We start from the raw sequence: 25,999 nt of genomic DNA on the forward strand, positions 1-25,999 counted from the left end.
GTTGGGGGAGGGGAACAAGTAAGCAAATGATGACAGGTGCTATGAGAAGGGCTCTGGGGAGAGCTTATAACTCTATCTAGCCTAGGAGCAAGTGCTGTTCTGATGCCCTTGTAAGAGTTTTGCCAAACCAGGAGAAAGGAAGAGCAAGTGTAAAGGCTGGAGGGAGGAAAGAACCTAGTGTATGTATCCAGGACATGGAAAGAAGAAGCTCGCTGTGACTAGATCAGAACCCAGGGTGAGGGAAGAGAAGAGGTGCACTGAGAAGTGGCTGAAGAGTGGGCGGGATTGAAGTCCGAAGGGTCTGTTACTCATCTAAGAAGTCTGAACTCTTCAATAGGGTTAATATGTGTGTATGTGTAATGATATATGATTATACGCACATATGTACCGGTATCATGTAAAACAGCTGCTTTTAGATGCCGGAATACTAACAAAGATAAGAAGAAAAAGGCCATGTTAAAGTAATCCCATTTACCATCATTTATCCGATCTGCTTATGTGTAATTGTCACGCAGCACAAAGACTATTATACATGTTCTTTATGTGTCCAAGTTTTCTTTTTGATTACGCAGTGATTTCTCTTCCTGAAGTTGTCTTCCTTCTTTTTCGATTTTTCTTTTTCCTTTCTTTTTACTGTATTAATAGTTACCTGCTCCAAACCTCAAAAAGTGGAAGGAACTTTGTCCTGAAATATTTCCTTTCGCTAAGTCTCAAGAGAATCCTGAGAAAGATGCTGTGACAGCATGAAGGCCACCTCAGCTGTTAGCTGGATTTGCGAATTGCCGTTTCTGTACCAGAGTCAGTGAAATGGCTTTTTTCCTTATAGTATCTCAACTTCACTCAGCCAACCAACCTTATGTACCCAATAATAGCTAAATTAAGTGACATCCGCTAAAATTTTATCTAGGGAAGTTTTCCCTCTGGCTTTCCCCTTTTTGAAGAAAAAAGGGTGAGACACAGAGAAAGGGGCCCGGGACTACGCTTCCCAGCGGCCTCCGCTAGGGGCCTACAGCAACTTCCCTTACAGGGGTGGGTCGCTAGCATCTTCGCCCTGCCCATTCTTGGAGCCATATTTAGAACTACAACTCCCAGCGGCATCCACGCGCGGGACTCTTCAAAGAGGGTTTCCCAGCAGCCTCCCCACCCTCCCCGGCGCCCTCGGCCCACCCCAGCCCATGTCACGTGACGTGCCCCCGCCTACCGACGTGCAGAGGAGGGCGGCGGGCGGTGGCCAGGGGCGGGGAGGCCGTAGGGGGCGGGCCCTTAAGGGGGCGGAGTGGGGCCCGGGAGCCGAGCAGCCTGGCAACGGCGGTGGCGCCCGGAGCCCAAGGTGGGTGCGCGCTTGCGGCTGTCCTGGCATTTAGCCGGGCGCTGCGGGGACCCATGATGGGGGTGCCGGGAGGAAGATGTTGGGACTCCCCACGCCGGCGGGTCCCGCGGGGCTTCGCAGCACCCGCGAGGGTGGATGGGTTCGCTGGAGCGCCTTGGCTGTCTTCGCCGGCCGGGTTGAGGCCGGGGAGCCGCAGGCAGGTGCCTCTAGTTCCCCGGTTCTCTTCGCGCAAGGTCCCGGGCCCGAGGCGGGCGAAGGTCGGGTCGGGAATCAGGGCTGGCGGGCCGGGGGGTGGGGGGAGGGGGCGTCACGGCCGCTGCCCAGACTTTACTTCCCGGTCCCGGGGCGGTAAGCGGGCCGGCGACAGCCCTGCCTCCCCGGCGACGCGCCTGGGCTGGTCCTCGCCCTGGCTCTCCGCGCGGGGTGGGTGCCCGCCGCATCCCCGTGGGTCCTGCGGAGCGACCGCAGCCCGTCATTGGCCACGAAGCCCCGATTGGCGCTCTCGGCCAGTGTTTCTGTGTCACACACGGGAGGTTTATCTGTTTTTGCAACAGTTAAGGGAACATCTGAAAGGGAACGGTTAGTTCCCTGATACGCAGTCGGAAGTATGCAGGGGCAGGAGCAAGCGCTTTTTGCCGGGTTGCGTCCCTTAACTTTCTTTTGCTGCACTCAGGAAGTGAAAACTAATTTTAGTTTTTGCCTAAGCAAAGATGACATGAATCTGCTGCAGAAATTACATTATGGGGCTTTCTACACGCTTATAAAGTATGAGGCGAAGTGGATTGTAGCCGATTTTGAAACATTTACTAAACCTTCACAAGAGTATTAGAATTGACTGGGACCTTGAAGTTCATATAGTTCATTTATTTCCCGATGGTGAAATCGAGGCCCTGAGAGGGCAACTAATGTGACCCAGGCTTCCGGGCAACTTAATGGCAAAGCTAATATCAGAAGTCGGGTCTCTGGGGGATATCTTGGTGGCTGTCTAGCCTGGGTACTTTTTCTTATTATTACAGCTCAGTTTTTGTTCCTTGTAAAGTATCCACCTTAGAGGCTTGAGACTGAGCCAGAGAATTTGCTATAGTTCAAACTGCTACGAATTTCTTTCAAAACCAGTTTACCAGTCGAATAAGACAATGAGCCTTGTTAATTTATAGGCACATTTTGCTTTCATCCAACATATATTTTAGGCATGATTACTTATTCACCAGATTTGACTCTGAATAACTTTTGACTAGTTTACAAAACCAAATCTACCCTCGAGAGATTCCACACCATGGAGTAGATTCATACCATTGGTGCTCCCTCCTGAGGTGCTTGAAAGTGGAGAACATTCATTGGGGCTTTTAGATTCTAGTATGGTTATTAAATGATTGGTCTCCTTACCTTAAAGTTCTAACACATTTATCGAGTTGTCGGTAGTTTCATTCATTCATTCATTCATTCAACCCAGAATGCCAGTGGTCCGCGCAGTGTCCCACATGCTGGGAAGACAGCACACAGGACCACTGGTCAGTTTCCTGCCTCACAGAGCTAATATGCAATAAACATCAACAAACAATGCTATAGTTTCTAGTGGAGATGAGCAGTATGAAGAAATAAAGAGCTCTGTAACTTTATGATGGCAATAAAGCAGCTTAGCATGAATGAGAGTTACTTGGACATTACTTTGAATTGCTAGTTTTAGACTATCAACTGCTGCCTCATTGTAGCAAATTGAAAAGTAAATCTGCAGCCAAGAGATTCTCTGGACTCCATCACTTCTCCAGCCCTTGCCTTTTGGATAAGTTCATTACGACCTCATTTTTACTTGCATTTTTCCCCCTTACATGCAAACAGTAAGTAGTTTCAAACACCTAGAGAGATGGGCTTCAAATTTCTTGCTATTTCAGTTGTTACTTCACTTTAACTAGAAGGCTCTGCTGAGGTCTTACGGGTTGTTGGCAGTGTCTGCTGGCCAGCCTGCCTTACACAAGGATTTCTTTTCCTGCACACTGGTTTGTACTGGGAACCTACTATTTGAAATGCTTGTCAATCTTCGTGTTGTGTGGTTTGTAAAGAAACAAGTTCATTTTGAAATTACAGGCATACCTCGGAGAAATTGCGGGTTCAGTTGCAGACCACCGCAATAAAGTGAGTAAGCGAGTTGACATCTTTTTGCTGGTGGAGGGTCTTGCCTTTAATTTGCAAAAAAAAAACACAACATCTTTGAGGTGCTATAAAGTGAAGCACAGTGAAATCAGGATGCTCATAAGCTCTAAAGAAGCACTCAACTTCTTAAGAACCAGAGTTCCAATAAAATGGCATTAATGATAGCTTACTATAAAAGTCCATCTGTTGAGTACGTTTTCAGTTCTCTCATATTCTGTATATTCGATGGTTTCAAAGCAAATATTTTCACTTTTACAGGTCCCGAAAAATGATTAAAGTTATATAAAATACTTCAGTATTCTTTGTTCCTAAGTGAAAGGAAGGTTAACAAAATGTAGTTACTTTTAAAACCACTGAAAGAACATGTGGTTCTTGCTCTTATTGAGGGCTCCAAAATAAGGAGAAAAGCAGAGTCTCTTTGGGGCTTAGTAGGCGACATTTTGAACCGGTGGCCAAAGGATTTCAAAGGCCAGAGTTTCTTGTTATTTCTAAAGTTTTTTTTTTTTATTTTATAAAAGAATAAGAGGTTGTTTTCATTATTCTTTAGTAATTTCCCTTCCCTGTTTGTGACTTCTTTGAAGTTCTGCTTTCTTTATTTTCTAGTTTCTCAGTTCATTATTCCTTTTTGGCAGATGAGGGGACAGGGGCTTTCATTTGCTTATAAGCTGTTGACTCTGGATTTGAATCTTGGCTCTAGTATTACCTTTGTGACTTCAGGCGAGTCACTTACCTCTGTGCCTCAGTTTCCGTATTTGTAAATGAAAATAATCATAGTACCTTCCCTCAGAGGGTTGTTGTCAGGACTGAGTGATAATCTGTTAAGTGCTTAGAATAGCATCTTAAATATAGTAGGTACTCAAGAAAAGTTGAACTTAAATTACATGGAACTCCCTTCTTTTGACTCGAACTACATGGAACTCCATTCTTTGCTTTGAAAGGAGAAAAAATGATTCCAGACATGTTTTCATAAACTTTTGGAAATCCAATAAGCCCGATTTTCTAGACGTTTCTCTTTTCATTATTGACTCGAGCTTTTAGTTTTAGGTGATGTTGGCAGAAGTGTTCGCAGTTCTTGTAGTGCTAAGTTCCCTTTACTGTTTGGACTCAGAATTACTTGAAGCCGTATTTTGTTTGTTTCTATAGACGAGAATAGAGCAGGAGAGGCCTTCTTCCAATTCTTTTGCTTTGAAAGCAAAAGGACACAGGGAGACCCAGTTGGAGGTAGTCAAGCAAGAGCCCAGTTGCCATCCCGTAGTTGGAGGATAGTTTTTTCATGTTAAATGTTTACAATATATTTTTCCACAGGAGCACCAGGACAGTCTTATCTTTTTTTCTTTCTAAGAATGTGGCAAGTATCCCTTTGGAAAACTGGCTTCCCACACTAGCGCTTTCTTTGTCTCTCTATCAGAAGGACAAAGAGTGGGGAAAGAGCCTTGTGTCTGCGTGAGATAGAAGAAAGCTTCCTGAGTTTGGATTCCAGAAGCCAGGTTCAAGTCCCAGTTCTGCCCCTTCTTAACTCTGTGACACTGGGCAAGTCATTTTACCTCGCTGCAGCGGGTCTTCCATTTGTAAGACAGAGCTAAGAACGCCTGCCCTACCAAATTCCCAGCGTTCTTCAGCAAGTCAGATTTGCATCAGCAGCCTTTGAAGACCATGGAGCATTATTATCACTGCAGTTATTTGTTACATAAGCTGTCACTATTTGGAGAACTTATGTTAGAGGGCAGTGTCCTTGCTGTTCTTGGTCCATCTCCCCCATAGCTGTAGGTATGACCCCCGCCACCTCGCTCTCCCTCTTTTGCCAGCCCTGAGATATGCAAGCATTTTATTGCCTCTCTCAGATGGACCTGAAGCCATTGGTACACCTTCGGAGCTTCCATTTTCTTTATTTCTAAAATGATAGTACTGTGTAACCAATAGTCACAGGACGATGACAAAGTGATCTCTCCCACTGCCCCTTTCTGCCGTGTCTCAGAATAGAAGTCATTCTTTTTTGCATATCAGCACCTTACCTTAGCTCCTCAGTGCAGCTTGAGGCCCTGCCAAGTTCCTCCGTCTATACTAGACTGGGTCCTCGCACTCTGGGGGTTTGGACGAGAAGAAATCCAGGGACTCGATTGCTTTCCAGGTCTCCTCTGCCTTCCTTGGTTGAACGGGGCAGACTCTTGTTACTTAAATTTGTTTCTCAAGATCTTGAAATGACTCCATAAGTAGCTCTTGGAATTTTCTTGTACTTACATTAGTTTGGTATTGTGTTTCTTGACTCTTTGTCTTGATATGTAACACCTGCGTACTTCGGTATTCATTTTTTTCATCATCCAAGCTTGTAATAAAGACGGCTGAGGTTGGAGACATTGTCTGGGCGGGTGAAACCTGACATGGCCCTCTTCGTGCCGGAGGCATTTAGGAAACATTCTTTGACTTGAACTGGATAAGGGAGGGTAGTTTAGAATTTTTTGGATGTGTTCATTTCAACAAATTCTGCTGTCTGTCTAGGGATCATATTCCCTGACTGCAAGATGAAACAACTGAGCTCATGCTTAGCCTTTCTTTCCATGGTCAATTAGCAAATGAATAAGAAAGTTCTTTGAGTCCAGTGCCGGGAGAGGTCTCGCACATTGCTTTCCCACTCTTTTCTTCCCAGCTTCTAAATTTTTGTACTATTGTCATGAGCAGTTTGTGTTTAGATTCGTTTTTGCTTTGCTTGTTCATATGTCGGGGGTTGGAAGGGCTAAGGGGAGTTGAAGGCTAATAATTGAAAGTGAAAAGAAAAGTAACTTGTTTTTAATTCCTCCTGCTCAGATTCACTTGCCTGCAGACCTTGACAGCACAGCGATGGCCTTTCTTTTAGTTTGTGATCATCGTTATATGTCGCTATCATGTCCTTGAGCTCGTGAGAAGGGAGCAGTTTCCCAGAGCTTCTTACAGTGGTTGGGACTGCTACATCAGTCCTGCTGTCCCCTTAGTGGGAGCTCTGGAGGCAGAGGTGGGTCCTGAAGGGGGTTTTTAGCATCAGGTGGTGGTGCCTGCAGTGCCCTTGGCTGACCTTTACGTTCCTTTATGGCCCTGGGATGATTTAGGTGGGGACTGAAGAACACGGGGACTGTGCTGTCAGGGTTGCATATCTCAGGGCTGACAAAAGAGGGAGAGCGAGGTGGTGGGGGTCATACCTACAGCTATGGGGGAGATGGACCAAGAACAGCAAGGACACTGCCCTCAGCAGGGGCTGCAATTGGCCTGAGCTGTTTTACTGAAATCAGAAATGTCGCTGCACAGCAGTGACCCGCCCCCCCCCACCCAGCCATGACATGTCGGTACTGTTTGTGGGTCACAGTGAGAAGGAAGACCCCAGGAGGGTGCTGCCCTTGACACTGGTTATGTGGCAGGTGGGATGTAAAAATCCCCAGTCAAGATTCCATTTTGAGTCTATGGGCACACCATCATGAACAAGCCCCATCTTGTCTGATCTTGGAAGCTAAGCAGGGTCGGGCCTGGTTAGTACTTGGATGGGAGACCACCCAGGTGCTGTAGTTGTAAAAATGAAAATTAAATAATAAGGGATCATAAGCTGACAAGGTCCTTGCAATATGTGAAGTCAACCAATGGTTTCCTCACCAAAAAAAAAATTCCATTTTGAGCTCCCTGGTCCCGAAGTGTTCCTTTCACACATCAGGGGTTCCGATCTGTGAGAGTAAGTGTGAATCCCTACTGCCCATCACAGAGAGAGGGCCATGGAACTGGCAGTCACCTCTTTGTCACTCTCGCTGTGAGACATAATAACTGATTTTTGAAAGTTGAGGCTGAGTGTAATCCTGCCGGCCATTTCCTTTCTTCACTATTAACATCTCTAAGACAACATGATCATTCCTCCAGAGGTTCTCATCACTTCTCTGCTACCAAACACTTTCCCCCTGTTGATAGAGTGTCCTGAAGCCCCTGCTCCTCCTCCTCAGCTCCTGGGAGTTTAGCAGACTTGCAGAGTCTTAGCACCGCCAAAATCTACATTTGAATAAGACCCCCCCCACCCCGCCCGCAGGTGGTCTATATGTAAATGACGGTTAGGGAAAGCTGGGCTAGGTAACAAACAGTTTACTTCCTGGCTTCCTTTCAAAAGAGAATTAATTCCAGCCACCTGTGTAATCCGTCCTCCAGGTAGTCACATTAAAAAGTAAAGAAACGGATGAAATCAATTTTAATAATAGATTTTGATTTCACTCAGTATATCGAACATATCATTTCAGCATGTAATCAGTATAATAAGTGTGATGTCTCCCCCTTTCCTGTACTAAGTTGTTGAAATCCCAGGTGTAGTTTACGTTCCCTGCACCCCTCATTTCAGGGCAGCCCTATTTCACACGTTAAGGAGCTGCTGGCCGAGTGGCCCTAGTGTTGGACAGCGCAGCTTGAAGAGCTACATCGTGGCCTTGAATTGCTGCCGGTGGCAGCAGAGTCGCTGTCAGAGCCACTGCCACCTCAGTAAAATCTCGCGTTAACGTTTGATGTAACCTGGGCCAAGCCCTCTGCCCAGTGCTCTGACAGACGTCTCATTTGAATCCTCACAGCAGCCCCACTGAGTTCCAGAGAGTTATTTTCTCCGTTTTGGTTTGGTAAGCCGTCTTTATAGTCACCATTGATATATGTGTGAAATGCGAGCTTTTTTCTTGGGGTCATCTTCAAAGAAAGGAACACTTTCTCAGGCTCATAGAGGGCTGGGGTCCCTCAACGGAAGCTTCCTTGGGCTGGAAAACCCCGTAGTTTGCCACGTTGGCTGGTTGTCGGCATCTCCTAGGGAGGTTTAAAGACCCGCTACCCAGGCCTTACCCACAGACCCTCAGGATTTTTGATCTGGGGGCGATGAGACATCTGTGTTTTTACAGTGCTCTGGGTGATTGCGGCCTGCAGCCGGCTGCAGAGCAGCTGTGTCTCCAACCCTAGTGCCCTGCGAATCACCTGGGCTTCCGATTGAAATGCAGATGCACAGTCAGTGGGTTTGCGGCCACAGAACCCTCCTTGGGCGAGCAAGGTCCCGGGTGATGCCCGTGTGATGCCCGTGTGCTGCTTTGAGTCACACTTTGACTTTGTGCGCAGCCTGCCCATCAGAATCACCTGCGGGCGTGGCCCGACAGACAGGTTCCCTGGCAGCTACCTGGACTTTCTGATTCAGTAGGCTTGAGGTGGGGCCCAGGATCTGTGTTTCAGAGGACACAGTGTTTTCCATATTTCGCCATAAAGTATTATGTTTACTTTAGGTTTTATGTAGACGATTTCTACTGCAAAGTTTTTTATTTTTTATCTTGGCATAGACGTTGAATTTTATCCACCCCCTTTTCTGCCTTTATGGAGATATATGTATGTATGTATGCATGTATGTATGTGTGTGTATGTGTGTGCGTATAGATATAGATATATATCCCTCTCTTTAAACCTGTTAATGCATGAGCTATTAGAAGGGATTTTCTAATATAATTTTGCAGCATTAACAAGGTTTGCATTGCTGGCCTGACACCAGTGTGTTTCTTACTGCTGGATTTGTTTGGTAATATTTTCTTCAGGATTTTTACATCTGTATTTGTGAGATTTGGCTTTAATTTTCCTTTTCCGTGCTATCTTTGTCTCGTTTAGTATGATTTTGCTAGCCTTGTAAGCTGAGTTGGGAATACTGAATTCCTTTTTTTGAGTCTCTTGAAGTTTGTGTAAGATTGGAATTACTTGATCCCTCAATGTTTGTTTAGCAGAACTTGTCCCTAGAGCCACCTGGGCCTGGTGTATGCTTTGGGAAGATTTTAAGCTACTAGTTAATATCTGCCATATCTGTAGTTACCGTCTGTCTTTTCATCCTTAAATCTTGATATTGTTCATTTGTGTCTCTTTCTTTCTTGATCAGTCTTACCACAGGTTTGTCAGTTGTGGTTATGCAGTATGAGGTTTGTCAGTATGCGGAAATGAATGAGCATAATTATATTCTCAAGGGTTTTTTTTAAAACTAATTTTTAGTGAGTAAAAACTGCATGTGATTTTAAAGTCAAATTTATATCAAGGTATATTCAGAGACGCCTTACTTCCATCCCTGTCTCCTGCCAGGTGTGCTGGCCTGCACTGTCAGTATTATTAGTTTTTAGTTCATTCTGTGTTTCTTTTGCAAATTTGAGCAAGCAAGCACACACACACTTGCATTTCCTCCTTACACCAAAAAAGCATACTACGTACACTATTCAGCCTCTTTGGGTTTTTTTTTTTTTTCTGCTTAAAATATATCCTGGAAATAGTCACTCTTCATTTTCTCTTTCCGTCTTTGGATTTGTTCTGCTGTTTGGATGGTTCAAAACATAGTATTTTTATCATTCTAATATATTCTAATTTCCATTGTGATTATTTAATTCACTTGTGAGTTTGTTCAGAAGGCTACTTTTAAATTTACAGATGCATTTGCTAGGTGTTTTTAAAACTGACTTCTCACTTAACTGCATTCTGGTCAAAGAATGTAATCTGAATACTAGTATTTCTTTGAAATGTGTTCAGGGTACGTTTATATGGTGCTTTGTGGTTTTCTTCTTTTACTTACCAGAGTGCTTGTTGTATTCATCCACATTGTCTCATGTATCAGCAGTTGGTAACTTTCTGTTGCTGAGGAGTAGTCTGCATTGTGGCCGTAACATAACTCGTCCACGTCCATGAACATTTGAGTTGATTCCATTTTATGGCAATTATGACTAGAGCCGCTATGAACATTTATTTGCTTACAGGTCTTTATTTAGATTCACGATTTCATGTGTCTTCTGTAAATATGTAGGTGTGGCATTGCTGGGCCATATGCTTAGTGTATGTTTGACTTTGCAAGAAACCATCAAACTATTTTCCGAAGGAGCTGTGCCATTTTGCATTCTCACTGGCCACGTCGTTACTTCACTTCTTATCGCCTATCTTATTAAATCGCAGCCATTCCAGTGGGTGTGTAATGCTAGCACATTGTGGTTTTAGTTTTCATATCCCCAATGATTGGTGATGGTTAGTATATCTTCATGTGCTTATTGGCCATTCATATATCTTTTTTGGTCAAGTGTCTCCTCCAATCTTTTGCCTGTTTCTCCTTGGCTTCTCTGTGTTGTTATTAAGTTTCAGGAGGTCTTTATATGTTTTGGATACAAGATCTATATCAGATATGTGATTCGCAAGTCCTTTCTCCCAAATTGTGGCTTACTCTTTCATTTTCTTAACTATGCCTTTGAAAGAGCAAAGTTTTTTCATTTTGATAAAATCCAGTTTATCATTTTTTTTCCTTTTATGGTTTATGCTTCCTAATGTTAAGTTCACAAAGATTTCCTGTACATCTCCCTCCATGGCTTTTGCAGTTTTAGCTTTTGTGTTTAGCTCTGTCGTGGCAGTTAGACCCTAGGGAGGCCCCCTGATCTTTAGCCCTCGGGTGCTCACACCCGTGTAATCCCCTTCCCTTGAGTTTACAGACTTGTGAGACCTTGAGCAGAGGATCCAGCTAAGCTGTGCTTAGACTTCTGACCCTGGGAAACTGTGAGATAATTAATGTGTACTGTGTTTAGCTACTGTTTGTTATGCAGCAGTATAAAACTAATACTTCCATGCTTCATTTCAAGTTGTTTTTGTGCATCACGTGAAGTAAGGGTCAAGATTTACTTACTTTTTCATATGAATATCAAATTGTTCCAGCATAATTTGTGGAAAAGACTATCTTTCCCCATTGAATCACCTTGGTACCTTTGTTAGAAATCAGTTGACCATTGCTAGGACTTCCAAAACATGGGTCTAATTCTGGACTCTGTTCTGTTCCACTGATCTATATGCCTATCCTTATCTGGGTACCACACTGTCTTGATTCCGGAGACATAGTAAATCTGGAAATTGGGTAGTGGAAACACTCCAAATTTGTTTTGGTTTTCTTTTTCTTCAAGATTATTTTGGTTTTTCTTGGTTCTTTCTCTTTCCATATAAAATTGGGAATCATCTGGTCAATTTCTGTGACAAAGCCCATTTGGATTTGGTAGGGATTTCATTGAATCTGTAGATCAATATTGACATCATAACAATATTGAGCCTTCTGATCCTTGAGCATAATGTGTATTTCCACATATTTAGGTCTTCTTTCATTTCTCTCAGCAGCGTTTTATAATGTTTAATATATGGCTCTTGTACACATTTTATTAAATGCATCCCTAAATATTTCATTTTTATATTATAAAAATGATATTTTTATACTTTAATGTCTATTTGCTTATTGCTAACAATACAAATACAATTAATCTTTATGTTGGCCTTGGGTGTCATGCAACATTACTATATTCATGAGTTCTAATAGTTTTCTATAGTATTTTTAGGATTTTTTACATACATGATCATGCCAGGCACAATACAATTTTACTTCTTCCAATATATTGTACCTTTTATTTCTTTTTCTTACCCTATTAAACTTCCTAGGATCTCTGATAGTGAATGCAAGCAATATGAGCATCATTGCATTGTTTCCACACTTACTGGGAAAGCGTTCCATCTTTCATCATTAGGTGTGATGTTGTTTCCTTGATTATTCCTAGTTTGCTAAGAATTTTTTAAAAAAAATTATGATTAGATGTTGAGTTGTGTTTGTAGAAGCCATGTCTAAGATACTGTCTTTAGGAAGATGGCCTACCTCACAAATAGCCCTCTTGGGAATTCTTTTTATTCTTCTGTAGAGCAACATATATTGCTCCTTCAAAAGCCATGGAGATTGTGTGTGTAAGATTCATGCATGTCATTGTTATAGTGCTGGAATTTCTTCATCTTCTCTTTCGTTGCCATTCTTTTGACATTGGTTTTGGTTCCTCTTCATCTCCTTACTGTTTGAATTTTTGAATGTTAGATTATTTCTTTCACATCTATGAAAACTTCCTCCCTGCTAACAGTGTCAAGTTCTACAAGTATGTCTGTGTGTGTGTGTGTGTGTGTTCATTTGTTTCTCTCCCTTTCTTCTCTGGCAGGAATGGGTGGTCACTTGTAATTATGGCTGGAATAATAGTTAACTGCTCCAGGTAGGAAGATATGCATTGTCCATACTCTGGCTCACTGCAAGTCTTACTCTTTCTGAAATCTCCAACGCTTCAAACGAAGCCAGTCTTTGGAGAATTTCTTTGGATTCTAACTACTTTGGCAAACTGCCTGTTGGGCAGGCTACTAGTCCTGCTGCTGATCTCTGTACTTCAAGGTCAACCTGCTCTTGTAAATTAGTACTAATTAAGATGTATCAAGCCAATAATTTTCAACAATTGGGAGACCCTAGGCAACATTGCAAAACCTCACTTGCTGCTTTTTAATTCTGGGTCCATGAAGAGAAGTAACAGGAAGCTCCAAATTAGAATTTTCCAGCCCACTTTTGGAACTCTTCCTTGGAATTGCCTAAAAAGACCATGTCACCTTTTTAAAAATATCCTCAGTGGTGTCAAATCTTTGAGTGAGGACTTGGCATTTGGCTTCAGGCCATAATAATTTTGAGGCCCATCTATTAAATAGAGTGGGAACTCGTACTGTGGGAAATATTGTTTTCATTTAAAAATTAAGATACAGTAAAATTCATGAGATGGAGTCTTATGTGGTTTTAAACTCTAAAGGCAGTTTCAAAAGAATTGGAAGAATACTTGGAATAGCGACAGTATTGCTGGAATAAGCGTACACCATCTAAAGAGACTGCATTGAAGAATAACTCATCTGGCTACATGTGAGTGATAGCCATTTTAACAGAAGCCTCATTACATCATAGTTGTGCTTCATGGGGTACTAATTCTATTTTTGTCCATTAGTAAAAAAAATTTCCTTCTTTTTAATATAGTTTGAAAAACTCTTCCATGACACAAAGTAATATTGCAGTGGACAAACAAGAAGGAATGTACTGGTCCATTGCCTCACAGACATGGATTTGGGGAAAAAGGTCACTTTTTGTTTACTTGTCTTTAAAACGAAGGCTAGAGTTCTTTGTGACTATCTGATTTTGTTACATAGGGATGGAATTTTTAAAAACACCCTGTTTTACTCAACTGTGTAAGCAAGAAGCATAATCTCCTTGTTTTTTATTTGATCATCTATTAGAGAATCAGAGCAAAAACTATCTGTTAGTGGGCAAGAGGATCAGACTGACTAGGTTTGAATTCTAACATCGACAGTTCTTATATAGTTAGTTGCCTTATAAGGTTGTCGGGGGAATTGAATGAATTCATCTGTGTTTGAAACAATGCCTGGCACATAGTAGAAGATTAGTAAATGGAAGCCACGATCATTATACATGAATAGATGCTCTGTATTGCCTTAAATGTATAGTATCACTTGTATTATTGTCTTTATTATTATTTAACTTATACCTATTCATATTCTTTATCACTATTTAACTTCTTATATTTATTCATTTCCTCAACTCCGTTGCTAGCTCCTTGAAGACCTATCTGAATTGCTTTTTAAGAATTTCCTACCATGGTCCAGAGTGGTTGCCCAGTATACATTTACTGATTTTTTTTCCTCTGTGGAAACAGGATTAAACAATTATGTATGCTGAGTAAGCAGCATCTCAGAAATGGTCGGCCTGATGTCATTTTATTATTTCTTCTAAGAAGCTATATTAATATTTCAGTGCTGGTTAATAGATGTTCAGTAAATGTTTATAGATGGATTGACAAACTAAATTGTTCTAAGTGTAACTATATGTTGACATGACCATTTCATAGATTGTTAATCTCTGTAGTTAACCTTTTGTCCCTGTGGTGCATTGGCTTGTGTCCCCCAGAAAGGTATGTTGATAGGCCTGGCCCCCAGGACCTTGGAATGTGACCTTACTTGGAAATAGGGTAATTGCAGATATCATTAGTTGAGGTCATAGTGGAGTAGGATGGGCCCTTAATCCGATATGATTGGTGTCCTTAGAGGAGAACAGCACGTAGAAATACACAAGAAGAGGGCCAGCCATGTGACAACAGACAGACTGAGAAGCTACAGTTATAACCACCAGAAGCTGGAAGGGGTAGGAAGGACCCTCCCCTTAAGTCTTCAGGGGAGCACGGCCCTGCTGACACCCTCATTTCAGAGTCGTAGCCTCCAGAACTGATGAAGACATTTCTGTTGTGAGCCATCCACTTTGTGGCCCTTGGTTCCAGCAGCCCCAGGAAAGTCAGACACCGGTCATTCATTATTTTGTGTTTTACCCCCTTCCTGCTCAAATTAAAAATGTTGACAACCTGGGATTTCATTTCATCTCAAATGGTTGATTTGCCTACATTTTCATCCATCAGTCATCTCCATATAGTTTGATACACACACACACACACATATTTACAAATACATATAAATGTATAAACATAAATTTATATATAAATATATACATTTTCCTGCCAGATCAGACAGAAGTATTGGAAAACCTGGCATAAATATACTTTTGCAGTTCTTCCACGTGTGCCGGGAACACAAGACATTTACAAGATTGTTCATAACGGCACTGTTTGTAATAGTGAAACCTGGAACCAGTTCAAATGACCACTGAGAAGAGAATGGAAAACAAAGTGTGGAACAATGGACTACTATGTAGCAGTGAAAATGAGCAGAGGGCAACTCCACACATCCACATTTATGGCTCTCACAACAATGCTGTGTGAGAAAAGCAAGGGGCAGAAGAATGTGTAATGATCCCAGTTATATGTCCAAGTTCAAAGCGACACAAAATCAACATAATATTCAGGGATGTGTACTATATATGTAGGGTATTATACAGATATGCAAAGGAGTTATAAACACAAAACTCAGCCTTAGAGAGGGAGGCTGGAGTGCCTTTAATGGCTGCAAACTGATGTTTCTAAAGTCATGGAAGTTCACGAGGCTGTTACTGTATTCATTTATTTATTTGCTGAGCACTCAAGCTGCTCTGTGCTGGTGCCGCAACATGAAGCAGCCCTTGCCCTTAGGAAGCGCAGAGCTAACAGAGAGACCAAACATCAATGGATAAGTACAGCACAGCATGAGAAGTGAAAATGTTAGAAATTTGTACAACACACAGAGAAGGGATGTGTCTCTGTGTGTGCGCATGCGCACCTGTGCACAAAGAGGTCAGGCAGAGCTTCCTGTGTCTTGGAAGCAGGTGAATGAGGACCCCATGCTAACAAAGCTCCTGCTTACCCTCCTGGCGAAAGTACCTGGAGGAATTGGCCCGAGTGACAGGTTATCATCTCCAGCCTTTTCTTCTCAATTTTTCTAGAAACTGCAAATCCGCTCTTTAGTTTCTTTCTGTTCCTCCCCCTCCACCACTAATTCCCATTGAAAGAATCTTTGTCAGTATTGCCCAGTTTGAGGTCTGTGGAAAGTAAGATATTTTGAACTAGCACCTTCATTACTATTATACCTAAGACTTTATATATATTTACTCTTACCATCAATGATTACCATTTAACTTTTGCTTAAGGTACTTTTTACTTGTAAATTTAAAATGTACTTTTTGGGAACAGTTTCTCACAGGGGAAAATAGTTCAACAAAATACAGTTTTGTCATGAGCAGATCAGCTGGGTTTATGAGTTTGGGAATTGGCGGGTGGATGTGGAACTTGATCTTGTTCCTATTTTAAAACTTTGTTTACTGGCAGGTATCAGACGGTTATAAAAATCCATTGGTGGATTTAAAGATCTGGTTAAATGTATGTAGTATCATTACTAGGTAGCCTTCTCACATTAAAAATAAGTTAGCCTGATGGTGGTTGACTTTTCTAAGTTTATTTAGCATACCAATTTCAGTTTATGAAACATTTCTATAGTTACCCTGGTCCATGGCCACAGCTCATGCTGCTAAAGCCAATCAGCTGTCTTGAAGATATGCCATTTGTCTGGAGGGGACCAAGTAATAGGGTGAATGGATCAGCTCAAATCCATCACTAACCACTGGAAAAAATGATTCAAAATGTACTCTCTACTGGGTCTGAATTATATTGTTTTTAGCTAGAAGTCTTTGCAACTTTTAAAGAAGTAGAAGTAAGTGTATCGTGATCTTTAAAATGAATAATAAGTATCAAAATGATTCAAAGAGGGAGTTTCTAAATGAAATCCTACTTAATATTTCATAATTTCCAAAGAAGAATCATCAAAACAAATCCCCTTTGGCCCTAAGGTTTGATCTGACTGAGACAAAATTGAGAAGCTCTAATGCATATGTGTCGCATATGTCTATTTGGTCAGTAAGCCACTTAATGTGATGGGGGGTACTGTTTTGGAATAAGTACAGTTAGACTTACTCTAAGAAGCCTCTAGTGTCTTTCTAGACCCTTGAGCCAGAATAGAAGGTAATGAGGCAAGAAGTCAGGTGTTTTATTTATTTTTTTAATTCGAAGGATCAACAGCTTTAAGGCTGTTCAAAGCCTTTGCCAAGATGATCTGGGTCATCTTAGAAAATGTGTCTGCAGAACGGTTAAGCAGTGTTAGGTATCATGTGTTTTATGAAGAATCCAGCCAAATCTATTAGTGCCAGTTTAAGGAATGACTTAGAGTTCATCAAAACATCTCCTATAGCAAGGAGGGGACCTGGTGTTAGCCTCTGTTTTGTCATCTGTTGTGCCAGCATTTTACATGGTCGTCATCACGACTCCACGAGGTAGGTCGTATCATGCCCATTTCACAGATAAAGAACTGCAGTTTGTCCAGAGTTGCATGACTATTGTTATTAATCAGGTGACAAAATTGGGATTTGAAGCCCAAACTCATCTGAATACAGAACCCCCTCCTTTTTGTAATTACATCGCAGTCTGGCGGCTGGTCATAGTGCATTTTTACAAGTTATGAGCTATGAACGGTGGGGTTAATAGTTTATGTTTTAGTTTAAAAGGACATGAGTAGTGTTTACTTTGGCTGAAGAAAATTCACTTGGAAATAATGTAATACTCTAAGGCTGAGGGCGACAGTCCATTTTTGTAAGTAAAGTGTAACTGGAATACAGCCACACCCCTCATTTCCATATTGCCTATGGCCACTTCCATGCTACAATAGAGTTCAGTAGCTACAACAGAGTCTGTGTGGCCCACAAAGCCTGAAATATTTACTATCTACCCCTTCACAGAAAAAGTTTGCCAACCCCTGTTCAAAGGAAAATGTGTAGAAATGAAATAAACTCCTAGTTTTGCAGATCATCGTTTGTTTTCACGTGGGTTTAGCCAATGCAGAAGTTGAATTGATAGTGTTCCGGGCTCAAAATGGCAGAGATGTGAATATTTCTTTTTTGTGCTGATAGCATTTTGGCTGAGGACATCTCAAGGCATCTTTTTCGTTTTCTTGCCTCCTAGGTGGCCTACAGTCAGAACGACTTTAGTGCAAAAGCCAGAATAAGTTAATTTAGTAAATCTTCTGTTTACAGGTACTCCAGGTATAGAACTCTGCTAGTAGTTCTCAGGGGTGGCAGAGTGTGTGTGTGTGTGTGTGTGTGTGTGTGTGTGTGTGTGTGACACACACCCTCTAAAGGCCACATTGGAAGTGGGGGAGGTGTTTTTGTTTTTAGTGCGATGTACTGAAAAATACATTATTTTGCTATATATCAATGTCCTTTTATTTTTCCTTTATATTGGAGTTAAAGCATTATTTTTTTGAAATTATGGTTAGGTTGATAATATCTATGATTTTCATTTCAGGCTAGCAAAGGGGAATTTACAGAAATTTGTTTTATAATAAAGGGAGCATTGGGTCTGCCCTAAATATTTAACGTTTTTTTTTTTTTTCAAAACAGTCATCCAAGTAAAGAGAGCTCCCTTAGAAAGACCTGGAATTCTGGACTCAACAGGCTGCTTGCGCATAACTTCTCGCTCAATGGCAGGCTTTAGAAGTCAGTTTTCAGACTGGTTAGATTTCCACAGCTTTCAAGGGAGCCTCCAGAGAAGGACCATCCTTAAACTTCATTTAAACATCAACACAGTACGAAAGCACACTGAGTAAAATCCAAAGAGAAGGCCTGCCTACTTTTTGTCACTGTTTGTACACAGAAAGTTCAAAAAAATCTCAATTCGAAGGCCACTGATCTCCAGTCAGGTGACCATGGGAACCAGAGCTCCCGTTGGAGTTTAGATTTTGCTTACACAGGCCCTTTGAGGTGGGGGTCAAAATTATTTTCTAATTCTACTGCTTTTAGATTTTTACAATAGGGTAAAGCGGCCTGCATTTGTTTGAAAGTATTTATAGTTATGTCTGCTACAGGTGTTTTGTGGAATCTTGTTTTTCACATTGAACAGAGAGTGGAACACATTTCTTAGTCTGGAAGAAAGTCATGATGGAAGAAGTGTCTGTACCTCAATTTGAAATGTCTTTGTCTTGGGAAAAGGCTATCCTGTAGGATGGTGGTGTTCAAGTTCTTTTTGTTGCAGATTGCTTCAAAGTGGCATAAGTTAATGCTGTCATTCTGTTGCCCAGCATTGTGTCTTGAGCATCTTGATTAGCCAAGATTGTTCTACCATTTTTCTAAGCTTGTTGGATTTCTGGCTTAAATGAAATATTGGGCAAACAACAGTTAAATTCTTTGTCCAAGTCTTTATTGAACAGTTCATTCATTCATTTAACACGTACCTATTAAGTACTTACTGGGTGCCAGCCAGGCACTGTTACAGATGTTGTAAATGAAACAGTAAATGAAATAGACCATAATCGTCATCTGGCGGAGGCTCGTATTATGGTGGATGGAGGTAGACAGTAACAACAGATACCTGGAATGTGGTAAGTGGTAGAGAGAGAAGATGGAGAAGGGCAGAGAGGGAAACAGAGGCAGAGGGGGACGAGAGGAGGGGAAGCTGAGGAAGGGACAGAGAGGTGGCTACCATGAGACCATTGAGTTAAGTTGTCTTAAATTTAAGGAGATATACAATTACGGACATGTTGACTTAAAATTTTGATTTATTAAATAATGCCACCTTTATTCGAAAGGCACTAACTCGTACCAGGGCCTTGTCACACACCCTCTAGGCTCTCCTGATCATCTTCTTTCTCTGTAATAGGATTGGGCTTAAATCATCACAAACGTTTTTCTCAGGATCAAAAATGATAGAAGTCTACCTTTGGTTAGAATCCTGTAATTAGCATATATATAGGGAATGAAGTTTCAATTTTCACTTAAAGCTGAGGTAGCCCACATTCAATGTTTTTTAAATAAAAAGGATTAAAACTTGATCTTTTAGGGGTTTGAGGAACAATACTCTATAACCAAGAGACTAGTTGACTTTTGTAAACTTTATTATAGCTTCTAATTATTATTTAACTACATTTAGACCAACATAGACATTTTATAGATGAAGATGTGGATGAACCTTCCATGCATGATAAGTTCAAGACAGCCCAGGGCCCATGTTCACTCATCTAGTACATTTTCCACACCACTACACTGCTTCTTCTGGTCCTAATGACATCATTTTCATGTACTTTTTAAAGAGAAGCTTTATAACTAGGCCACCACCAGCCATGCACTATTCTTGTAGTAAACTTTCTCCATCATATTTATAGGATCAAGACTAAATTGCAGAGAATTGGTTTTAGCGTCAGCATTCAGTAATTATCAATTCCTAATTGAAAAATGCTAATAATTTGTTAGCAAATATTCTGGGCAATGTTCTAAGCCCTTCATATGTATTACTACATTCATTTGGTTCCCAACTATGCTGCAGAAAAATAGAAGTAATAGCAAAGAGAGGGACACTGATGAGATTTTACAGTGACTCTCATGATGGAACTGACCCACGTTACCTGGGCCCTTGGATTTCTCAGATTTGTATTCGATCTGACTTTTAATAGTAGAAGTTTCTAGCGTAAGTCTAAAAATGGGGGCTTTAGACATATAGACTGCATATTATGTGAGTCCGTTTATATGAAATGTCCAGAATGGGCATCTCTATAGAGACAGCAAACTCGTGGGAGCTTAGGGCCTGGGGGAATGGGGAGTGATGACTGATTACGTGGGGTTTCTCTTTTGGGGCGATGAAGATGTTCTAAAATTGATTGCAGTGATGGTTGTACAACTCCAATATACTCAAAGCCATTACATTGTACACTTTCAAAGGGTGAGTTGAGTAGTATGTGAGTTATATCTCAATAAGATAGTTTAAAATAAGGGGGAAAATGAGGACTTTCCTCTTATATTTAGTTCATTTTAAATCAAAGTTTTTAAATGAGGATTGAAGAAAACAGAAAGACTCGTCTTTCTCTTATGGTTTATAAACAGGAACAGGAAGGTGAAGCCTGAGTTGACTGTATAGCCAACTCATTTTAAATTTCTTCTGTTGACTTGACTGACTTGTTCAAATGGTTTAAATATTATACTATCTGATTACTAAAAAGTAATTTTATATCTGTTACTGAAAAAAATCCCCCTAATATATAATCTTGTTTAGTAAGTAGAATCATTTCATGGCAAAAACATCTGACCTGCTCTTCTAGTCCATCTCATCCATTCTACTGTCTCTGAGAATAATGGGTTATTTTGCCTGGATTCCAATTTAAGGTTAGAGAGGTTTTTCAAGGCTATTTTGTATGAACTATTTTGTCTGGATTTAATTCATTTTAGTTATTGTTCATTAGTCTTTTGTAAAAGTTATTTCTAATTTTAGGTCGTGCCACTTCTTAGTAGTTTCAGGTTTTTGAAGTGCAGTATGCCTTTCTATAAAGTATTGTATTTTGCTGTAATTGTTCATGTTTATGGCTCAGCAGTTCCCAAGTTCCAGTGTTCTGGGATTTGGTGAACCAGTATGCAAGCTAACCCCATCATGGTGTTTTATAATATGTATTTTGCACATAATCATTCACTTGCCAAATAGTTAAGAGTGTCATCTGTGTACCAGGATGCAGCCATGACTCAGATGGACCCCCAGCCTTGCTCTTAAAGAGAACTCTGGTGCGGGGAGGGGGGAGGGAACGACAGTCCTAATCTTGTTTGATTGTCCTTACCTGGCCATCTCTGCTTCATCTCGGTGGTTACCCTTATCCGCATCTTGTCATCTCTCTTGGACCTTACTTAAGGACAGTGACTGGCACTGCGAAGCTATCAGATCATTAGGTTTTGTGCCAAGGTGTGCTAATATTTTCCATGCCAGATTTCGTTAGGAAGTGGTCGCTCTTTTAATGAGCCTGTCAAAAAGATCCCATAAATACCAACAGTCACCTTGTTGAATTAGATGCGGTGTATCTCCTTGTGACTTCATATGTATCTCTCTGCCATTAACTTTGGTAAATAAAATAACCAAAGCATCACTTAGTTTCCTGTTGCTATAATCTCCACAAATGTAAATCTTGCATTAAAATATTATGTGTGTTCTGAATATGGTGCTTTTGTTTATGTCTGAATTGTGATGAATATGCATTATTTAAATGAAGTCTACACATTCCTTAGAAAATACTGATTAAATCAAATCTTGCTAATTTGATTTTCATCAAATCCATGCCACTTTACATTGCCTTAATTTGGAGAAAACAGAATTCTTAAAGGGGAAAAAAACTGGGAGTTCAGTTGTCTACCCTCTTTATCGCTCTGCTGCCTCTAAATCTTTAAAAATTAAGAAGTGTGGAAATTTGAGGCCCGTTGCACAATTACTAAACATTAAGATTTTGTAGATGACAGTTTGAATGCTATGAATAAAAAGTCCAGGAATATGTGTGTCGTCTTCTGCTGAGCTCCCCATGCGTACTTAGCTGCCATTTTCTCTTCTTCCATAGTGCCTTGAGCCTTTACCACAGCTCGGTCACGTGACCTGTGCTGTGCTTAGTCCTTTTTGTCATTCCCACTGGAGACTACTATGGAAATAGGGCCTGTAGTCCTGTTGGTTCTCAATTGCAGTATTTAAATATCAGGTGTCACGTATGTTTGAAATTGCACAGAATTCAGTTGATACTGAATGTTATCTTTCTTGGCAGAGTTTCCAGTATGGCTTCTGCACCAACTTCTAACTATAATTCACACTCCCTGGAGAATGAGTCTTTTAAGAAGGTAAGTTGAGTTTTCAGATTTATCCTATCACTTTCTCTGCACTTCTTTTTTTTTTTTTTGTATTTACTGTTAGGTGATCATTTTGGGTTTATTGAATTCTTAACTTCATCATTCACTCATATAACATAAATACTTTAATACATGTAGTTTTATTTATTATTCCATCTTGTTCTAGAAAAGACAGATTACCTTATATGTGTTACATGAGTTTTGTTTGTAAATCCTTTCACATAACCTCATTTTTGAGAACCTCCATCTTGGGAATATTATATTCGAGGTACTAGGTAATCCCTCACCCCTGAAAGTTTTCTGAAATATTGAAGGCCAAGGTCCACTGAGAAGCCTGTTACACCTTTCTATGTATTGTCATTATTTTCTGAATTTGATGATAAAATAGTTGCATGACCAAAACAAATACAACATTAACAGAAAATGGTTCAAAGTATTGAGGAGAAAATTGTGTAATTAGAGGAAGCTTTTAGAACATATATTGAAAGGAAGCGATGAATCGAAAATAAGCTTTCATGGCCCTTTAAGGCTTTTGATATATGTTCCCAATGATCCACCAGAAAGGTTAATTTACCCTCCTACTGGCAGTGTACAGGGAAGCCCAAGCTATCAGAAGGGAGTAAACTGGTGTCTTTTAATTTGTATTTCTCTGATTACTAACGAGGTTGGCCTTTTGAAAAGAGAAGGAAAAAAAAGTGTTTATTGTCCATTTGTACTTCTTATGCGAGGTGGCTATGTGCTTTCCCTACTTGCCTTTGGGGTGTTTGGGGGGATTCTTTATTATTGATTTATAAGTTTTCTTTTTTATATTATAATCAGTTCTATATAATATACATTACAAGTCTTTGTCCTAGTTATTTTTCTGTTTGCTTTTTACTGACTGTATTCCCCGAGATGTGCATTACATCTCCATGGTTTACTTATTTTAAAACTGGAAGTTGGTACCTCTTACTCCCCTTCACCTTTTTCAGCTAGTTTTATTATCAGCCTTTTAATTATGTTTATAGTATTTTGTTTAAACATATTTAGAATGTTTTGTTTTTATTTTGAAAGTCACAGGTTTAGTCTTTGTATGATCACAGCTATCAATTTTTTTCCTTTATGTTTTCTGCTTTTGATGTAATGTTTACAAGGACCTTTTCATCCCCAAGATTACATACATTTATTCGTGTTGTATTTTCATAATGTTATGGTATAGGAATCAGTTCTGAACATAAGTAACTTCAAAAAGGTAATTGTAAGTCCTTGTATAACATTGACATGAAGTATACCCTATGTTAATCCCATATTATCCTGTGGTAATCAAATATTTATTTCCCTTATTTTGTGGTTGAATTATGTTTTCTTCTGACCCAGAACTGTGGTGTTTAAAGGTATACTGAATATTAGATTTGCTCATTTTACTTGTTTTTAGTTAGTGCGGGTGGTGTTAAAGGATGATCATAATTTCTTTGCAGTCTTATTTATATAAAGTACTGTTTTGTTCCTTATTGGGGAAGGCATTCCGGGCTGGGGACAGTTTGTCTTATCCTCCTAGTTAAAAAAGGCTTAGCTTACAAGCACTAAAACATACTGAAAATTGGCTAGGAATTTTCGTTTTGTGCCTGAATAAAAAAGATACAACCATTAAAAGTCCAGCAAAGTACCCCTCTTTGACAGCTTGTATTTTACCTAAATACACAATTCACATTTCTCCCGTTTGCTAATACTTTCCATTCGCACAGCCCTTGATAATTCATGAAAGTGTGCTTGTGCATTTTGTTTCACTTAATATTCACAAAACCCCTTTGAGAGAAGTATTTACCCATGAACTGATTACAGCATGGCTTTGGAAAACAGCTAGGAAAAAAAAGGAATGAAAAGTAACGCCAGAAAAACCTTTTGCCCAAACAGATGTTGATGATGTGCCTCGTTCGCCTTACAGTGGGCACTGGCAGCCCAGCATTGGTGTAGATCCACTAGGGCAGCTGAATAGGTTGAGATACTTTATCAGGCATCCAGGTCACAATGGCCAGCTATGGCAAATTAGACACTCACAACTCCCCTGTGGGTTTTGGTAGTTAATACTCACCTGACTGGGGGATCTCCGCTGTGCACATTCATTGAATGAGGCACAGGCCTGGGAGTACCTCTAAAGCAGCGGTCCCCAACCGTTCTGGCACCAAGGACCGAGGTTCTTATGAGAATCTAATGCCGGATGATCTGAGGCGGAGCTGAAGCGGTGATGCTAGCACTGGGGAGTGGCTGTAAATACAGATGAAACTTCACTTGCTCTCCCGCCAATCAGCTCTTGCTGTGTGGCCTGGTTCCTGACAGGCCACAGAGCATTACAAGTCCGTGGCCTGTGGGCTGGGGACCCCTGCTTTAAAGCCAGGAAACCTAGAGACATGGTAAAGCAGCAGGACGAATTTGTGTAGCTGGTTCCTAAGGTCCTTGTCTGCTCAAGTTCAATGACAGACCACCCTTTCCTCTTACCGAGTTACCTATGGAGGCAGGACTTTAGTAAAAAATAAGAAACCCAGTATGTAATAATGGCTCTTTTTCTGGTGGTGTAACAAGATTCTGTGATTACTGTTGCTCGGGTAAAGCCCCATTGAAAGAAGTTTTCATTCCTACTTTTAACACAACATAAATGACTAAATATTTAATGTGAAAAAAAGCCGCCACAGTATACATGTATCTGTAGGATGCACTTAATATTTACTTTCATCATTTTCCTGAACGCTATTAACTGTGAAGCACTTGGAAGGGGTGTTTAATAATTAATGTTATTAAAAAGTGTGCTAACATTACTGACAGACTGAATGTTAACGCAGCTAATGAATTTTGAGGGTAAGTTGTATTTTTTCGTTGTTTGAATTTTCTGTGCCATTTTTCCCCAATGGTAAATCTCTCTCTTTTTTTTTTCTTTAAAAGTATAGTGCGGGTTTATTGTGTTCCGGGTTGCTCAAAAACCTGTGCAAATGTAATGTCCTTGCTTCTGATGCCACTGTTTTGTCTCCAGACTTCTAGGGATGGAGTTAACTGGGGTCTCGGTGAGGCCGTTCCTCGACTTCCAGGAGAGACTCGCATTACTGGTAAGGATCCTATGAAGTTGGGATTCGTGTAATTTGATGAGAGTCCAGCCTGATCAGCTGGCTTCAATCCCTCATACTCTTTAGAAGTCAAATTTAGACAAATAGGCTAGCTTTGTTTAAAAGTGTTGCTATAGAGAGAACTCCCTGCATTAGTTTCTTGATCAAAGAGTTCTTTCAAGAGCTTCATGCTCTCCAGGATAGTGAATGTTTTTCTCTGTACCAAAGAGAATTATTTTGGAAAAAAAATGTGGATGATCTCTTGAAAGTTACTTATTAGAGCAATAAGCTCTCATATTTGAGGTTATAACAACAAAGCAATATTAAGGTTTTCTGGTCTATAATGTATGCTTTAAAATGATCAAGCTAAAAGCTTAAAATCTCAGTATTCTTCTTCTCTTTTTTTGAAATGTAGAAGACCATATTGGTTTAAAATATATATCATTTTCCAGATAACCGAAGTTAGCAGTA

At 40.5% G+C, this 25,999-nt stretch overlaps 1 protein-coding gene across 6 annotated transcripts in view; it reads left to right on the forward strand.

The window, feature by feature from the left end:
- Positions 1-1,262: 1,262 nt before the first annotated feature.
- The window catches only part of MTM1 (myotubularin 1), a 90,658-nt gene continuing 65,921 nt past the window's right edge, over positions 1,263-25,999 (forward strand). For 3 of the 6 annotated variants that reach the window (XM_016123687.2, XM_016123689.2, XM_016123690.2), the window contains exons 1-3: positions 1,263-1,330; positions 22,373-22,445; positions 25,459-25,531. In XM_016123687.2, coding sequence (XP_015979173.1) covers positions 22,383-22,445; positions 25,459-25,531 — 136 coding nt within the window. In that variant the 5' untranslated portion in view covers positions 1,263-1,330; positions 22,373-22,382. Of the gene's footprint in view, positions 1,331-1,758; positions 3,464-22,372; positions 22,446-25,458; positions 25,532-25,999 lie in introns of those variants that run through there. The other 3 variants (XM_016123688.2, XM_036226654.1, XM_016123691.2) reach the window with 3 other exon arrangements.

This window comes from Rousettus aegyptiacus, unplaced genomic scaffold, assembly GCF_014176215.1.
Source record: "Rousettus aegyptiacus isolate mRouAeg1 unplaced genomic scaffold, mRouAeg1.p scaffold_m13_p_9, whole genome shotgun sequence".
NCBI classification, from domain to species: domain Eukaryota; kingdom Metazoa; phylum Chordata; class Mammalia; order Chiroptera; family Pteropodidae; genus Rousettus; species Rousettus aegyptiacus.